General features: G+C 47.3%; 2 protein-coding genes across 2 annotated transcripts in view; one reads left to right on the top strand and one right to left on the bottom strand.

Moving 5' to 3' along the window:
• PI4K2B (phosphatidylinositol 4-kinase type 2 beta) overlaps positions 1–180 on the bottom strand; it is a 39,779-nt gene extending 39,599 nt beyond the window's left edge. Inside the window, exon 1 of the mRNA XM_054029663.1 lies at positions 69–180. The gene's annotated coding sequence lies outside the window, so the exon portion shown is untranslated. The remainder of the gene's footprint in view (positions 1–68) is intronic.
• A 92-nt stretch (positions 181–272) lies between these two features.
• The window catches only part of SEPSECS (Sep (O-phosphoserine) tRNA:Sec (selenocysteine) tRNA synthase), a 57,471-nt gene continuing 38,999 nt past the window's right edge, over positions 273–18,744 (top strand). Inside the window, exons 1-4 of the mRNA XM_054030352.1 lie at positions 273–519; positions 14,475–14,629; positions 17,501–17,619; positions 17,710–17,868. Of these exons, the coding sequence (XP_053886327.1) occupies positions 406–519; positions 14,475–14,629; positions 17,501–17,619; positions 17,710–17,868 (547 nt within the window). The 5' untranslated portion in view covers positions 273–405. The remainder of the gene's footprint in view (positions 520–14,474; positions 14,630–17,500; positions 17,620–17,709; positions 17,869–18,744) is intronic.

Below are 18,744 nucleotides of genomic sequence, written 5' to 3'. Positions count from 1 at the left end.
TGGCCCCCCGCGGCAGGGTGCGCTCGGTCGGTCTGGCTGAACTCAGGCCAGGGCATGGCCCGCCTCACCTCCGCATGGAGACACCTGCCTGCAGTCAGCTCCACGCTGCGGCCGTCGCGGGCTGCGGGCCGCCTGAGGAGGCGGCAGCAGCGCCCCCGCGAGGTATAGGCGTAGAGCACTCCGCGCGCAAGAAGGACGCCGCACCCCAACCCACCCCCAGGGCGCGCGGCATCACACGTTGTCCACGCGCATGCGCACCTGCTTTTGCTTATTCCTTGGGAGTTGAGCGTGTCACCATACGTGGTTTCACGGCCCCTCGTTCCACGGGGTTGCGCCTGCGCGGTGGCGGCAGGGGCGTCCGGAATCTGAGCGTGTTTGTCAGTTTCTCCGCCCACTTCTTCCGACATGAACGGCGAGAATTTCGGCGCTAGCGAGCGGCTGGTGAACGCGGCCTACGTGCGGCAGGGGGCGCAGGGCCGGCGCGCGCATGAGCTGCGCCTGCGGGCGTTGCTGGAGCAGGTAACGGTCATTCCTATCCCACTGTCCCGGGGGTTCTAAGGTCGCTCCCTCAGCGTGCACCCGGCCCCCAGCTGTTGTGCAGCGCGCACCCTCCCTCGTGCGCACTGATTAGAGCTGTGGCGCTGAGCAGCCCGTCCCTACCCTCAGCCACCTGGCCCGGGTTGGGGGGAGGATCCCTGCCCCCCCTTCCATGTGCCCTTTAGGGCAAGAGCGCGTGTGGCATAAGCTGACACGCAGCGCAGTTGTGATTTGTCTGCCCCGTAGCGCACAGGAGCCCAACCATTGGGTTGTGCTAAGTGCTGTACAAACACAGAACAAGCTCCTGGCCCTTGCCCCAAAGAGCTTACAAGCGAAGTGTAACTCCAGAGTGTGGGTGGACACAGATGGACTGGGAAATAGGAAGAATCTTGTCATTGTACTCGGTGCCTTACACCTGTTCCTTTGTGTAGGGCATGGAGGCCCTCAGGGAAGATGAATTGATTTTTATGGCCAGAAGGAACCATTATATTTATCTAGTCAGATCTCCTGCAGAGAGGCATGCTGGGAGCATTGATATCTTCCCCCAAAATAGCCACCCAGCACCTTGTCTGGCTCCAAGACATTGTGTATCTTGGGCTTTGCTGCTATGTACTCCAATCAAGTTAGAGGTTTCTGTCTTCCTGTTTCTTAGCACAGTGCTTTGCTGGGGCCCATATATTACCAGGGACTCATCTACACTACAAAGTTAGGTTGATCTAACTACATCGCACGGGGTGTGAAAAATTCACGCCCTGGAGACACCTAGTTAAACCAGTCTGATTCCCAGTGTAGACACTGGTAGGTCGACCGAAGAATTTCTCTCAGAGAGGTGAATTAATTACAGCAATCGAAGAAGCTTGCCCATTGCTGTAGTAAGGCCTAGTCTATGCTTAGGTTTACCATATTTGAACACTCAAAAAGAGGACACTCCATGGGGGGTTGGCCCCGCCCACAGTCCATCCCCACTCCTCCTATGCTCCGCCCCCCACTCTGCCCCAGGTCCTGCCCCCTCCCTGCTCGGCCCCGCCACCGCACCCCTCCTCACCTGCTGGCTTGCTGCGTCCCTCCTCAGTCCCCCACCCACCGCTTGCCTCCTCCCACGTGCCACACACCTCTTCACTCCCATGCCAGAAACCCCCATGCCCACCCCGAGAACCCCTGCCTGCCGCTGGCTTGCCGCTTCTTGCCTCCTCACCCCCACCCGCCCGCCGACCCACCGCTGGCTCCCTTGCCTCTTCAACCCCTGCTGCCCGCCGCTGACCTTTTCACATCCCCCCCCCACGCCTGCCTCTGGCTCACCACCCGCCTCCTCACCCTCCTGCCCGCTGCTGGCTCACTCGCCTCTTCGTCGCCTCCTGCCAGCCGCTGGCTTGGCACTCGCCACTTGCCTCCTAGCCAGCCACTGGCTCCCTCGCCACTTGCCTCTTCACCCAACCCTGCTCGCCTACTCACCCCTCCTGCCAGAGGTGTCTCTGGCTCCTAGGATCAGGAGCAGCCGAGGGGTCTCCACGTGCTGCGCCCACCACCAACGCGAGCTCCGTGGCTCCCATTGGCTGGGAAAAGCGCCAATGAGAGCTGCCAGAGCTGCGGAGCAGGGCTGGCAGGCGCCAGCAGTGCACAGAGAGCCCTCCACCCCCCGACCTGACCTGACCCTAAGAGCCAGAGGCACCTGCTGGGGGGGCGAGGTGTGGTAGTGCTTACCTGGGGTGGCTCCCAGCAAGCATCCGGCAGGTCCCTCTGGCTCCTAGAGTTGGGTCGGGGGGGTGGAGGAGGGCTCTCTGCCGGCGCCTGCAAGCCCCGCTCCCGCAGCTCTGATTGGGCAGGAGGGAGCTGGTGCTGCGCACGGAGCCCCCATCCACCTCTGTGCCTAGGGGCCATCCACACTGCAGGCTCCTGCCGGCGGGCGGGCACCGGGAACTGCCCCAGGAAGCACTGCCACCCCCGGGACTTTGTACTGTCCTAGGGTTACCATACAGCTGTATTTTCCCGGACCTTTTTAGATATTTAAAAATTCCTCCTGGATGGCTATTTAAGAACTAAAAAGCCAGACATGTCTGGGAAAATACGGATGTATGGTAACCCTGTCTATGCTACGTGGTTAGGTTGACGTAAGCTGTCTTGTGTTGACCTAGCTGTGGAAGTGTCTTCACTTAAATTTGGCTCCTGCTGATGTAAGTGCCTCTCTACGCTGATTTAGTAGCACCACCTCTGTGAGCGGCATAGAGTTACAGGGGATGTAATTAGGTCGATGCAGTGTCAGTGTAGACACTGCGTTGCTTACCTCAACTGTTACTGGCCTCCAGATGCTGTCCCAAAATGCCCCACGCTGACAATACTATCAGTACAAGTGCTTCTGGTGAGGACGCGCACTACCAACACACGAAGCCATATGGGCACACGTACAAAAGATTTAATAACAGGTTGACATAATTTTGTAGTGTAGATGTGGCCTAAGTCTCTCTGCTACAGTGGTGCAGCTGTTCCGCTGTAACATTTCTAGTGTGGATTTACTTCCTTATTTTTGCAAAATCTACTATGACCACTTGAAAAAAATTATTAGATGCTTACAAGGAAGAGGTACAAAAGACAAATGAGGGGATGTCCAACAGGCAAGGTCTAGAGCCAGTGCCCTGTGAAAAGCATAGCCTCTATCTGCTGCTCAGCTTTTTACTGGTTTGTTGTCCCTAGGTCTGACTTGAGGGCTCCCTATTTCAGATTAACCTCTTCTTAGAATGGGTCTGATATATTTGAAATGCCCTTCCCCCTAACTCCTGGAAGTGGGAAGGAGCTTTCTCTCCTCCCTTTCAGAACACTCACAGTGGCTGTAAGGGTTGGTTCTTCAAAACTCTACCCTTCTCCCACCCCTGAGCTGTCTTGCTGCCATTGAGATAGACCTAAAAATACAGTAGGAGTAATGTTTCTCAAGTCCTTTCTCACTGCTCTGCTGTGAATAACTCCAGTGACCTTGCTGCTGCTCATGGCTTTCACAAGCAGCAGCCTAACACTAAAATGGTTTGTGATGGTTTCACTGTTGCTCATAGGGTTCAGAGTATCAATCGTGAAACTGACCAGAGTCTTTTAATTTAATTCTGGTGATGCTTGGTAAAATTGTGAGCCTCACAGGTGTACTCTGTCTGGAGATTAAAGGGCTTGTTTACAGACCTGAGTTAAGAAATAAGGCATCTTTTTCTGGATGGAGTTAATCAGGGACTGACAAGCTCTGAGGAAGGCAGCCCTTTGTCAGTTTACATTTGGCAAACTGTAACCTTAAAATTTCTGCTTTTAGCACTTAGGCCATGTCTATGCTACACAATTATGTCAACATAAGTTACATCTGTATAAAGCCACTGCAGTTATTACATTGCTTGTGTGTGCATTTTCATCAGGAGCTCTTGTATTGATATAGAGTGCAATGCACTATGGGTAAGTATCCCACTGTGCAACTCACCACCATCCAGTGCAGGGTCTTTTGGGAAGTTCTTGCAATGCCTGATAGGACCAAAACAAGTCACGCAGGGGTGATTAGGAGCATGGAGTCAACTTCCCATAATTCATTGTTCTCCATTCCATAATTTCATCTGCATCCCATAATTTTCATGCCTTTTCAAAATTCCACAAACCCGTGTGTCCCTCCTCGCTGTCCGCCATCTCTGACAGAAGCATGAAGTCTGCACAGCTCTGCACTCTTGTCACGAGCATGGCAAGCACAGGGCATGTGATCCTGCAGTATTTACAGAGCTGCAAGAGGAGCCACGGGGAATATGATGATTCCTTGGAGGCTAGATTGCCCTGGGACATAGAAAGAACCAATTCAAGATTGTTGGTGGAATTCATGGAGCAGTTGGAGACGGGGTATTGGTTCTGGGCCTGAGAAACAAGCACTGACAAGTGGGATTGCATCATCATGGAGGTATGGCATGATGAGCAGGGGCTGCAGAACTTTCGGATCTGAAGGCCACATTCTGGATCTGTGTGCAGAGCTCTTCCCAGCCCACCAGTGCAGGGATGCCAAAATGAGAGCTGCACTGACAGGTGAGAAGTGAGTGACAATTGCACCGTGGAAACTTGCAGTGCCAGATTGCTACCAGGTAGTCAGAAATGAATTTGGAGTTGGGAAATCCACCACAGGGGCTGTTGTCATGCAAGTGTGCAGGGCCATTAATCATCTCTTGCTATGCTTGACTGACTCTCGGCAATGTGCAGGACATGATGGATGTTTTGCAGCAGTGGGGTCCCTGAACTGGAGTGAGGTGATAGATGGCATGCATATTCCTATTTTAGCACCAGACCACCTTGCCACAGAGTACATTGACAGAGAGGGCTACTTTCCTATGGTTATACAAGTGCTGATTGATCACTGGGGAAGTTTTACTGACATTGGTGTGGGCTGGTCAGGGAAGGTGCATGACGCTTACATCTTTCTGAACAGTCCTGTGTTCTTAAAGCTGCAGGGACTTTCTTTCCCAACTGGCAATTACCATTGGGAATGATGAAATGCCAGTAGTGATCCTGGGTGACCCAGCCTATATCTTGCTCCCATGGCTCATGAAGTTATTCACTGACCACCTCAACAGCATCAAGAACTGCTTCAACTACAGGCTCAGCAGGTGCAGAATGACAGTTGAATGTGCCTTTGGTTGTCTGAAGGGTCACTGGCATTGTTTACTTATACGTTTGGGCCTTAGGGAGAAAAATAGCTGAATGGTTATAACTGCCTGCTGTGCCCTGTATAATATCTGTAAAACAAAGCGGGGAAAGTTTCCACTGGGGTGAAGGTGTGGGGTTCCATGCAGAGCAGATAAAGCACACGACCACTGTGGTTGCAGGCTGAATCCGAATCCTGTTTATTGCAAGCTTTCTTTTATAGTTTTTCTCAACATTACATAACACAATTAGGCTATAATAACACATCTACGGATTGGACAAGAAGGAGAATCATGTGTTTATCACATGTATAGCCCCACACCGATTGGTTCAACTGTTCCTTACATAAGGCCATGATTTGTTTACCTCATCTTATATAATCCTAGACCACCAGGGGGGCCTTACATAAGGCCATGATTTATTACCTTGCAAGTGTCCCATCGTGACCCTTACCTCCTCATGGAACTTTTCATTAGGTTGGTGTAGGGATGATACATCCCCACACCTCCCCCCTTTTTCTTAAATAAGGCCTATAGGAGGGTTCAACTAACATTAGGACAATTACTAGCCACCTGACTACTTTTTTTGAACCTATAAAACTGACGACAGGTGACATTTAACAACTGGGAACTATTAAAAAACATAACATTACATAAATACCCACGAAAACCATTGGGGTGTAAATAAGGATAGCCAATAAGACATGTTCTAAAGGGATCCGATGGGGTGGCCATGGACAAGCAAAAAGGGCTTCTTGGCCAGTCTGGTTTGCCCAGGTGATCCAAACATTTTGTCGTGGGTTAACAAAAGGTACAGAGTTTGGACATACAAAGACCCCTGCTCCTATAATAAGGAGTCTGAACAAACAGAAGCACAACATTATCAGGTGTCTAGGTTGTAGCAAACAACAAGTGCAAGTCCGGTGCCGCGGGGTCGTTGTTTGGCTTCTGCGTGGCGGCATGGTGTTCGGGTAGCATCTGCCGGAGGGATCTTATCCGGTGGTTTTTTCCTATATGTCCTTTCAAAGTTAGATAAGCCTGGCTCCGCCATTCTTTCCAACCTATTCCGCAACTGCTCACCCTGCCCCGGGAACTCCGCCCGGAACTCTGGGGTACAAACATCATTGGTGACAGGAAAGCCGGGCTGGTTCAGGGCTCGCAATGTGTGGGACTGCGGGGGATGGCTCTCACTGGCCAAATGGGAGAACTGATTCAGCATGTCCTGTAGCTGAAGGCCCTGTTTGTACATTCCCGTGTTTCTGCCCCCATTTCAACAAACGGGACAACGCGTCAGAGGGAAGCTTTTCTCCCCGCTTTTTAGCGATGCGTAATAAAAAATCATGCACCGTCTCCTCCTCTGCAGAAAAAGCAGAGTCCATTTTATTAAATGCAGCCGCTTACCTGTGAGCTCACGAACGTCTCTCTCGGACGACCAGGAGCCGGTATCCTCCGGTACCTCCTGCCGCGGCTGCCACCTCCGCCTTTTCTCACCGAACGCTTTAGTCGGCTGTGAGCTCACGAACGTCTCTCTTGGACGACCAGGAGCCGGTATCCTCCGGTACCTCCTGCCGCGGCTACCATCTCCGCCTTTCCTCACCGAACGCTTCCGTCGGCTGTGAGCTCACGAACGTCTCTCTCGGACGACCAGGAGCCGGTATTCTCCGGTACCTCCTGCTGCGGCTGCCACCTCCGCCTTTTCTCACCGAACGCTTTAGTCGGCTGTGAGCTCACGAACGTCTCTCTTGGACGACCAGGAGCCGGTATCCTCCGGTACCTCCTGCCGCGGCTACCATCTCCGCCTTTCCTCACCGAACGCTTCCGTCGGCTGTGAGCTCACGAACGTCTCTCTCGGACGACCAGGAGCCGGTATCCTCCGGTACCTCCTGCCGCGGCTGCCACCTCCGCCTTTTCTCACCGAACGCTTTAGTCGGCTGTGAGCTCACGAACGTCTCTCTCGGACGACCAGGAGCCGGTATCCTCCAGTACCTCCTGCCGCGGCTGCCACCTCCGCCTTTTCTCACCGAACGCTTTAGTCGGCTGTGAGCTCACGAACGTCTCTCTTGGACGACCAGGAGCCGGTATCCTCCGGTACCTCCTGCCGCGGCTACCATCTCCGCCTTTCCTCACCGAACGCTTCCGTCGGCTGTGAGCTCACGAACGTCTCTCTCGGACGACCAGGAGCCGGTATTCTCCGGTACCTCCTGCTGCGGCTGCCACCTCCGCCTTTTCTCACCGAACGCTTTAGTCGGCTGTGAGCTCACGAACGTCTCTCTTGGACGACCAGGAGCCGGTATCCTCCGGTACCTCCTGCCGCGGCTACCATCTCCGCCTTTCCTCACCGAACGCTTCCGTCGGCTGTGAGCTCACGAACGTCTCTCTCGGACGACCAGGAGCCGGTATCCTCCGGTACCTCCTGCCGCGGCTGCCACCTCCGCCTTTTCTCACCGAACGCTTCAGTCGGCTGTGAGCTCACGAACGTCTCTCTCGGACGACCAGGAGCCGGTATTCTCCGGTACCTCCTGCTGCGGCTGCCACCTCCGCCTTTTCTTACCGAACGCTTCAGTCGGCTGTGAGCTCACGAACGTCTCTCTCGGACGACCAGGAGCCGGTATCCTCCGGTACCTCCTGCCGCGGCTACCATCTCCGCCTTTCCTCACCGAACGCTTCCGTCGGCTGTGAGCTCACGAACGTCTCTCTCGGACGACCAGGAGCCGGTATCCTCCGGTACCTCCTGCCGCGGCTGCCACCTCCGCCTTTTTTCACCGAACGCTTCAGTCGGCTGTGAGCTCACGAACGTCTCTCTCGGACGACCAGGAGCCGGTATCCTCCGGTACCTCCTGCCGCGGCTGCCACCTCCGCCTTTTCTCAAACCATGTTCAGTTTTTGGTCGTGCTCCAGTTGACACTGAGCTTGGCAAACCATTTAAATCTTGGTACCCTGCCCTCTTATTCCCACAGATTCCCTTTATCTCTGTGAAGAAGGCCTGTCTCCACCTTAACAGGGCATGGCTGTTTGCGCTTTTTGGAAGAAGGAGTGCTGGAAGGAGAAGAGCCAGCACTGAGAGCCTTTTTAATATCTAAATTCAATTGTTCCAGTTTCTTCATGAGAGATGACATAGAGTCTGACCTCTCAGATCCTTTTTCTGGTTGGATCTGCTTTCTCTTTGCTTAGCTTCTGAGACAACACCTGTTGGGTCTACTGTCTGAGAACATTGATCCCTGCTCCACTGGCGGCTGTGTCTAGTATGATCTCTGCTAGCTCACTCTGGGCAAAGTCCTGGCTGCCTTGATGTCCAAGCCGAATCACGTCGGGGTCACCATTTGTGGGGTTCCATGCAGAGCAGATAAAGCACACGACCACTGTGGTTGCAGGCTGAATCCGAATCCTGTTTATTGCAAGCTTTCTTTTATAGTTTTTCTCAACATTACATAACACAATTAGGCTATAATAACACATCTACGGATTGGACAAGAAGGAGAATCATGTGTTTATCACATGTATAGCCCCACACCGATTGGTTCAACTGTTCCTTACATAAGGCCATGATTTGTTTACCTCATCTTATATAATACTAGACCACCAGGGGGCCTTACATAAGGCCATGATCATCTTATATAATCCTAGACCACCAGGGGGTCTTACATAAGGCCATGATCATCTTATATAATCCTAGACCACCAGGGGGGCCTTACATAAGGCCATGATTTATTACCTTGCAAGTGTCCCATCGTGACCCTTACCTCCTCATGGAACTTTTCATTAGGTTGGTGTAGGGATGATACATCCCCACATGAAGGGTGGAAATGAAGCGGCTATCTGCTGAATTTGAACAGCCAGCTACAAGGGCTATTAGAAGAGCTCCACATGGACATATATGGCTCAGGGAGACTTTAAAAGAACATTAACAGTGAGACAGAGTAGTATGTTTTGCTGTAGTGTTCTACATGGCCTTGCTCTTTTGCAGCCCCAAATGAATCTTGCAGTGATTGCTATGTATGTAGCAGTATAACTAGGTCCTACCAAATTCATGGCCATGAAAAACATGTCATGGATCATGAAATCTGGTCTCCCTCTGTGAAATCTGGTCTTTTGTGTGCTTTTACCCTGTACTATGCAGTTTTCAAGGGGAAGCCCAATTTTTCTCAAATTGGGGGTCCTGCCCAAATGGGTCACAAGGTTATCTGGGGGGGAGGGGTGTCGCGGTAATGCCACCTTTACTTCTGCACTGCCTTCAGAGCTGGGCAGCTTTTGGCCAGGTACGCAGCTCTGAAGGCAGTGCTCTGCCAGCAACAGCACAGAAGTAAGGGTGGTGATACCATACCATGCCACCTTCTGTGCTGCTGCCTTCAGAGCTGGCAGCCAGAGACTGGCAGCTGCTGACTGAGGACCCAGCTCTGCAGGCAGCACTGCAGAAATATGGGTGGCAGTACTGCAACTCCCCCCGCCCCCATTCCTTTTTTGGTTAGGACTCCTACAATTACAACACCATGAAATTTCAGATTTAAATAGCTGAAATCATTAAATTTACAATTTTAAAAATCGTATGACCATGAAATTGACCAAAATGGACTGTGAATTTGGTCAAGTATAAAATTGTCAATGCACCTGTTAATATTGTTTGTGAATGATAGTGCAGTAATGGGGAATTGGTTGCTGCCAAACCTGCTCAGCACCAGCCAGCATATGCCATGAACTAATAAAGATGAATTTTATTCCAAACATACAATTTTATTCTGTAACATGAACCAGGCAATTAAAAAACATTTAAAACTTCATAAGTTCTGTTCCCTTAATTTATTAAGTAGAAACAACAGTCATTTCCTTTTCAGGTATAGGTATACCAACTGTGGCTTTCACAGGTCAGTGTATGTAAAGCTGTGATTTTCTTTAATTTCCCCCCGGGTGCAGTGGTAAAGGTACTGCACCGACCCCTGATGCCACGTGGAATGTTGAGGGTGGGTAATAGGGAGGTCCCAATATGCAGTTTTCAGTGGGCTGCAGAGGGAGGCGAGCACAGGATTGTTGAACCTTCAGATCCACCAGCATCTGTTTGCTGTCTGAGAAGCGCAAGCATCTGCTGCTGCACATCCCTCTCCTTTTCCTGCACCTTTCTCCTCTCCAGTCTGTGCTTCTCCATGCTGTCTGCAAGGGTGATCATCCAGGCCCCGTGCTAGTTCTGTAAAGCAGCACTGCCTTGCAGAATTTCCTGGAACATGTCATCCCGAGTCCTTTTCTTTCTTCTCCTTATCTGGCTCAGGCGTTCTGCGGGTGTGGAGGGAGAGACCCTGAAGGCCGCAATGGCAGCAGCTGCAGATACAGCACACATAATCACACACAGTCAGTTATTCATGACAGAAATTGAAACTCAGGCTGCTGAACTCACTCCCCTTGCTCCCCAAAAGTTGTAAGCACTACATTCTCACTTCTGCTTGGGAGTGATAGAGCACAGCGCCAGTCACAGCACCAGCCATGGTGAGTATGGTCCTTCGGGGGCTGAGGAATAGCTTGCTTGCATGATTCTAGTAGTATAGGGCAATGGAACTGAATGCTGGCACCGTTTTGCACGGGTGGTGGTAATTTTAGCTATCTCACTCCTGAGGGTAACAGGGGCAGAGAGAGCACAGCTTCTGCTGATGTCCTGTTGCTGCCCAGGTTCACATGCTGATAACCTATGTACTGCAATGATGCCTGCTGAAGTAATCACCGAGTGGCGTGGGAAAGTGTCCTACTGTGGCGGAAGAAACAAGGCAGCCCTTGCCAGAAACCTTTGGCAGAGGATTGCAGAGTACCTCCATGAAAGTTTCATCAAGATCTCTACAGAGAATTAATGAGACATCCTGGTGTTCATAAACAAACTGCTCCACATGGCCCCCCTCTGCCTAACTCTAGCGGGGAATGAAAAGCATATAGCAACTCTGCCTCTCTTGGTTGCTTCACTACCTCTTTTAGCACAAGTAAAAAAGAGCGAATCCACAGATGTCCTTCTGCTTTGGGGGTTCCATTCCTGTAATTTCAAAGCAAAGTGCATACTTATAGAGGTTCCTTCCCCTGCATCAGACTCGCCCGTGTTCGACTGTCGGGAATGACTGGACTGTGGTGGAGTCAAAAACAGGTCTTGGCTCACCACACAACTGGATCTCCCGGTTGTCTGGTCCCCACACTCCTCCTCCTTGTCTACCTTTCTCCTTCTCGCTGTTCATGGCAGGGGTTTGTGACTCGGGCTCTTTGGAAGTATTCATGGGGCTCTTTAGGGTAGTGGGGGTGTCTCCGCTGAGGATTGCATGTAGCTCTTTGTAAAAATGGTAGGTCTTCAGCTTGGTACCAGATCAATTGTTGGCCTCCCTGGGCTTCTGCTATGCCTGCCGGAGCACCTTGGCTTCCACGTGGCACTGCTGCTGGTCTCTCCTGAGCAATCTGCTCATAGATGTCCACATTTCTATGGCTGGATCAGAACTTTGTCTGTACAGGATCTTCTCCCCACAGGCCTAGGAGATCCAGTATCTCCTGTCTGTTCCAGGCAGGAGCTCATCTGGAACATATAGCTGGCATGGTCAGCTGGGCAATTACACTCAACAGTGGAGAGCTTCTAGCTGTGCTTGCCAAGCTGGGCCACCAGGAAAAGAAATTTCAAAAATTTGCATGGCTTTAAAGGCGGCGGGGGAGGGGGGGGGAGCTTCCTGTCTACCTGACTCCTGGGCAGCAGAGTTCACAACGGTAACCAGAGCGGTCAGTTTGGGGCATTGTGGGACAGCTGCAGGAAGCCAGTAATAGTCTACATAAGTGACACCGTGTCTACACTCTTACTACATGGACCTAATTACATTGACCGTGACTCTACGCTGCTTGGGGAGATGGTGTTATTAAATCAGCATAGCAGGGCGCTTACGTCACTGGGAGCCAAATTTAAGTGAAGACACATCCATAGCTAGGTCGACATAAGCTGCCTTGTGTCAACCTACCACGTAGTGTAGACCAGGCCTTAAATGAAAGTTTAAATTCTACAAAAATTAATGGCTTAGGCCCCACATTTGCCAGGAAAAGCTCTCAATCTGCCACTGGCAAGTGGTTGAATGAATTTTTCAAGCCCTGTACATTACTAAATATTTACTAACATACTATAAAATATTATTTATAATTGAAATGAAATTACACTTGTAAAATATGGTACAAGTATGTGTTGTGATTCATTACCCTTGATTTTTATTATTTTTGTTCTATAATATTCTGAAATTAGTAATTAGAAGTGAGTCTTCCTGTTATTAATGTGGAATATTGAGATGCCTCCCTTACTCTTTTCTTTTTGATCATACCTAATTTTCTGATCATTTAAATGGACACTCATTTGACTAAATTTTTTTCCTGTTATTTTGACAACGAACTAAGATTATAGTCTCTTTTTTTAGTGTTTAAAAACATACAGAAAGAAGAAGAGAATAGGTGTTGCATAGCTATTCGTTGTGGTGTAGTAATGCTTTGTGTTTTCCGAGTACTTTTCATCTAAGCCAGCGGTTCTCAAACTGTGAGTCATGACCCCAAAGTGGGTTGCGACCCTGTTCGCCAGGGCTGATGTTAGACTTGCTGGGGCCCAGGGCTGAAGCCCGGGGCCCACACCCAAGGCCAGAACCCTTGGGCTTCAGCCCTGGGGCAGGGTTCAGGTTACAGTCCCCCCCACCTGTGGCTGAAGCCCTGGGGCTTTGGCTTTGCCCCCCCTCCCTCCTGGGTCATGTAGCAATTTTTGTTGTCAGAAAGGGGTGCAGTGAAGTTTGAGAACCCCTGATCTAAGCAGTTTACAAAGGTAAGTATGCTACACAAAGGAATGCAAAGAACATTTGGCTGCAGTTTTTGTTTGGTCAATCTCACTGGTTCCCCTGAGTAAATAGTCAGTTTCTCTTGCTTTAGTGGGTCCTTTTTTTTTTTTTTTTTTAAACAGTAACAAAGAAGAGAAAAATAAGTAGGAAAATGTGTAGTACCTGAAATTACTTTTAACTTTCTTTGATTATTAGTATTCTTTACTTTGTTATCCTAGTTGTCTTTTACTTTATCTTCTCCATGCCTCTTGATCAGTGTTATAGCCCTAATGGACTAAAACTGCATGTCATACACCAAATATCCTGTATATCCTTCATAAAGTGAATCTCAGAATCATAGATTAGGGTTGAAAGAGACCTCAGGCGGTCATCTAGTCCAACCCCCTGCTCAAAGCAGGACCAACACCAACTAAATCATCCCAGCCAGAGCTTTGTCAAGCTGGGCCTTAAAACCGCTATGGATGGCGATTCTAGCACCTCCCTAGGTAACCCATTCCACTGCTTCACCACCCTCATAGTGAAATAGTTTTTCCTAATATCCAACCTAGACCTCCACCACTGCAGCGTGAGAGCATTGCTCCTTGTTCTGTCAGTTGCCACCACTGAGAACAGCCGAGCTCCATCCTCTTTGGAACCCCCTTTCAGGTAGTTGAAGGCTGCTATCAAATCCCCCCTCACTTCATTTCTGCAAATTAAATAAGCCCAGTTCCCTTAGCCTCTCCTCATAAATCATGTGCCCCATCCCCCAATCATCTTCATTGCCATCCGCTGGACTCTCACCAATTTGTCCAAATCATTTATGTAGTGGGGGGCCCAAACTGGATGCAATATTCCAGATGTGGTCTCACCAGTGCCAAATAGAGGGGAATAATCACTTCCCTCGATCTGCTGGCAATGCTCCTACTAATGCAGCCTAATATGCCATTAGCCTTCTTGGCAACAAGGTCACACTGTTGACTCATATCCAGCTTCTCGTCCACTGTAATCCCCAGGTCCTTTTCTGCAGAACTGTTGCTTAGCCAGTCGGTCCCCAGCCTGTAGCAGTGCATGGGATTCTTCTGTCATGAGTGCAGGACTCTGCACTTGTCCTTGTTGAACCTCAGATTTCTTTTAGCCCAATCCTCCAATTTGTCTAGGTCACTCTGGATCCTAGTAAGAAGCTTCCTATCTGCTCTCTGCTGCTTCTGCTTCTGCATCCTAAAATGCTGTACTTGGAGACAAATGCATCTTAAATTTATTATTACTGGGAACATTAATATCAAATTGCATTGAGTATAGAAGCAGTTTATTATGTAGCTTTTATTATTAAATGTTCCAATTTCATATTCTAGGAAGGGGAGACTAGATTTCTTTAACTATTTAAATCTGCTCAGTGCACTAAAGAAGATACTAAAATTAACAAAACAATTTACTTAAAGAAATCTTATCAATTTTAATTATCCAAGTCTAGGCAGTATTTTTATTATAATTATAATTCCTTCTGAAGGGCAAGTGTCCTGAAGATGGATGGGATGAAAGTACCATCGAACTCTTTCTTCATGAACTTGCCATTATGGATAGCAACAATTTTCTGGGCAACTGTGGTGTGGGTGAGAGGGAAGGAAGAGTGGCATCAGGAATGGTTGCCCGTCGGCATTACAGGTAAGTCTGACAAGCAATTTTAATGCTACTGTTTTATTATGTTTGTAAAAGGCTTATTTTAATATCTTGTAATCAGAGAGTTTGAAAGCATTTGAAAAACAAAATTTCATTACAGACAATTACATCAGTTTCATATCATATTTTCCATTAGCAAGTCATTGAAAAGTTTAACAAGATTTTTTTTGTTAAAATCATCTCCTCTTTCACTATGTTCTCACAACTTCGCTCTTCAGGAAATTGTGTTTCTTAGAAATGCAAAATTTTGAATTGATCACATGACAAAGCAAGAAGAAGAAGAGACTTCTCTGGTTAAAAAATAACTTGTCTTGGCAGTTTACAGAAAGAACAGGAGTACTTGTGGCACCTTAGAGACTAACAAATTTATTAGAGCATAAGCTTTCGTGGACTACAGCCCAATTCTTCGGATGCATATAGAGTGGAACATATATTGAGGAGATATATATACGCACATACAGAGAGCATGAACAGGTGGGAGTTGTCTTACCAACTCTGAGAGGCCAATTAAGTAAGAGAAAAAAAACTTTTGAAGTGATAATCAAGATCCTGTTCTTTTTGCGGATACCGACTAACACGGCTGCTATTCTGAAACCTGTCAGTTTACAGAGTACATCATTAACTCATCTGTATATTATTCAAAACGTCTTCTTTCTTCTAAATATTATAACTAATTGGAAAAGATCCTTTGCATCCAAATACCTGCATATTGATTGTTGTAATTATTAGCTCATGACCGAGATTAATTGACATGATCATAAACCAAATCCATTAAAATGATCAAAGGAGGTAGAGCTATTGGACAGGGAGGGCTACCGGTATTCTAGTAAATTCCACTTTCACAAGTAAGCTCAGTTTGGTTCATCCAGTTTTATAATGGGAGACCTCCAAAGAAAACCAGGGAGCTAAATTCCTTTTGCAGTTGCAACTAAATATGGTATTTACCTTCACTTCTTGTTCTAAATTGCAGTTCTTTAAATTTACTGCTTGATCATAGGGATCTAGCAGTTTTCAAAGGCCCGTGCAATTCCTCCTGAGGAAGAATTGTTCTAATAGAGAACAGATCTGGAGGCATCACCTGTGTCTTCTTTCTCCCATTCCATCTACTTAATTCTGTAGTGAGTCTCTGGCTTGATTGAGCTATGGGATCAGGGGCATCTTCAGAGCATCTTTCTCCTTCCAAAAATGCTGCTATCTGGCTTTTCTAAAGGAATGTGGTAGACTAGGAGTTGAACATATTGCAGGTGACAAAGCTGAGGATGTCACTTTGCTGTTGCTGGGCTAGGACAGTTCTATCGCCTTATGTACCACTTATACCTACTAGCTTCATTAGTGGGAGAGAGAAGGAATTCTTCTAAGAGGAGTCCTCAATTCCATCCCCACTCCATTCTCCTGCCAATTAGATAGGTAAGTTAAAAGAATGGAGGGAAGTGTCAGGCAGTGGTTTGAGAGCACTCTCTCCTTCTCAGCCATATTAAAAACAAAATGAATGGGCAGAGTGAGCACAGCATCTAGAGACCCAGACTAGGAAAGAGATAGGGAACATGTAGACTGAGAAAAGGGGGACCAGTTAAGGGAAAGATATTGAAGGCATAGCAGGGGAACAAAGCATTTTTGTAATTATAAAGTTAGGATTATGTCCAAATTTTTCAGTTATCAAACCAAATAATTATTGCTGTAATTACACTGGAAGTGGGAGAAAAAAGCTTCAGATATAAAGCCACCCTCCTAAAAGTTCACCCTCCAGTCCATCTGCTTTTCAGTGAGTGGATGCATATGGCTGGAGTCCTCGCTGTCCCCAAGACAAAAATGGAATTCAAGTCATCAGTAGTTGTATACTGTTGCTGAGCTTTCGTAGGCAGCTGCTGCATTTCACCAGTGGGGGAAGTTATTTATGTAAGTGTGTACCCTGTTTCCCCGAAAATAAGACATCCTCCGAAAATAAGGCCTACTTACAGTTTTGCCTCTCGTTGTAATATAAGGCATCCCCCCGATAATAAGACCTCCCCGATAATAAGGCATCCTCCGATGATAAGGCATTTTTCATTTCTGAAAAATAAGACATCCCCTGAAAATAAGACCTAGCGCATCTTTGGGAGCAAAAATTAATATAAGACACTGTCTTATTTTCGGGGAAACAGGGTAGTTCATAAAGGGTTATATGATCTTTCAAGCCTGAGAGGTGCTAAATAATATTCCACAATTATAAATGTAATTTGAGTGGTATCAGAAGGATGCAAGAATGCGAAGAAAGATGGGACTGCACCGAATGAGAAGTAGGAGGTAGTAGAATGCGGGGTGCGAGGAGACAAAATGTGGAGGGAAACAGAGCGTGTATTAACATAAATGTTTTAAAATGTATTTTTAACAAAGCATATGTAAACCACTTCATTGCTCTGTTGTTGTGAAATGTTTATCAGGCACAGCATCTGTAAAATTCCATGGGTGTACATTGCATTGTATTATACTGATTTTTATTCTTCAAAAAACATGGCTGCAGTGTGTGCAAAGTGTGCTAGCATTTGTAGCATAATCTGAGGGACATCAAGCATTGCTGAAATTTCACAGCCCTTTCTTCCGATAAATTTACCTGGTGGATAAAGGAATCAGTATTATAGGCCTTCTCAGTTACTGTTTAACAAAATGTTGTTTTTGATGGCTTTACTGTACAGAAGTGAGTGAAATAGTCCAATTTCATGTTAATATTATAGGGTATTGTAATTCATTATCTGATTTTGGCATTGCATTGGATAAGACATTTTATTAATGTTTATCAAACCAAATGCCCTTCAGAAAACAATATTGCTTTAAGGCTTGAAAAATTCTTACTATATGTTTTCAACCTCTTTTGTTCAGGTTAATCCATGGAATTGGGAGGTCAGGGGATATTTCTGCTGTCCAGCCTAAAGCCGCAGGTTCTAGCCTTTTGAACAAACTTACTAATTCAGTAGTTCTGGACATTATAAAACTGGCTGGTAGGTATGAAACTAATATTTTTCTTATGTGGGTGTATATGGCAGTTAGCAAATACTTTATGCTACTACCTGGTTTGTTTTTATATACAGGTGTCCGGACAGTGACCAGTTGCTTTGTGGTTCCTATGGCAACTGGCATGAGTCTAACCCTGTGTTTCTTAACACTGCGGCACAAGAGACCAAAGGCAAAGTATATTATTTGGCCACGCATAGATCAGAAATCCTGCTTTAAATCTATGATAACTGCAGGTAAGAGGAAGAAGGTGGATTGACCATGCAATGTAGCATTCTAACTACACATGTTTAAAACTATCCTGTTGATAGTGGTACTGGATTCATAAACTTGGTGTCTGGAAACAATAAAATAGACAAGTGTAGAAATCCAAATAGAATATGGAGTTATGTAAAAGAGTAGAGATAGAAAGATATTATCACTCTGCACAAAAAGAAAGTGAGGAACATGTCTAGAATGTCATGCTCAACTTCAGGCACCATATTACAAGAGACTGAAGAACTGGAAATAATTCAGCAGAGGACGACAGTCGAGTATTTAAGTAGGCAGCCATAGCATTCTCTGAACATAACTAATTGTATGGAATGTGATTTATTTAAGATATTTGTAATACCTGGTTATATACAGAGAAGAGGTTAAGAAAAATAGATTTATATTAGGAAAAAAGAGCATAAAAAGAGGCATAACTGAGTTGTTCAAAACTTTGATGATTTAAATAAGATGGATGTCACCACATTAATGAAAGAATAGTGTATCCAAAAAAAGAAGCAGCAAATATTGGATTAGCAATTGGAAGCAGAGTCTCTTACCCCTACCTCACCAGTCTGAAACCAGCGAAGGTCAACAGTGACTAAGTCATAGCAATATGATGGTTGCAGATTGTCTAGTCCAAGTTCTTGTGGACAGGGGCTCACTTCACAATTTCATTCCTCCATGACAGAGCTGAGGCATGTTGTTAATTCAAGGAGGGAAGACCCACACTGATACTGCCATGCTAGAGTGGAAATTGAGGGATTTAGCTCCGTCAACTCAATCCTACTCCCTTAGATGTCAATAGGAAAATTCCCATTGATTTCACTGGGAGCAGGATCAGGCTTGATGGGAGTTCAGTA

This window comes from Malaclemys terrapin, chromosome 5 (genome assembly GCF_027887155.1).
Source record: "Malaclemys terrapin pileata isolate rMalTer1 chromosome 5, rMalTer1.hap1, whole genome shotgun sequence".
Taxonomy (NCBI): Eukaryota; Metazoa; Chordata; order Testudines; family Emydidae; genus Malaclemys; species Malaclemys terrapin.
Note: the sequence above shows the minus strand (reverse complement) of the source record. Positions and strands in the feature narration are given on the sequence as shown.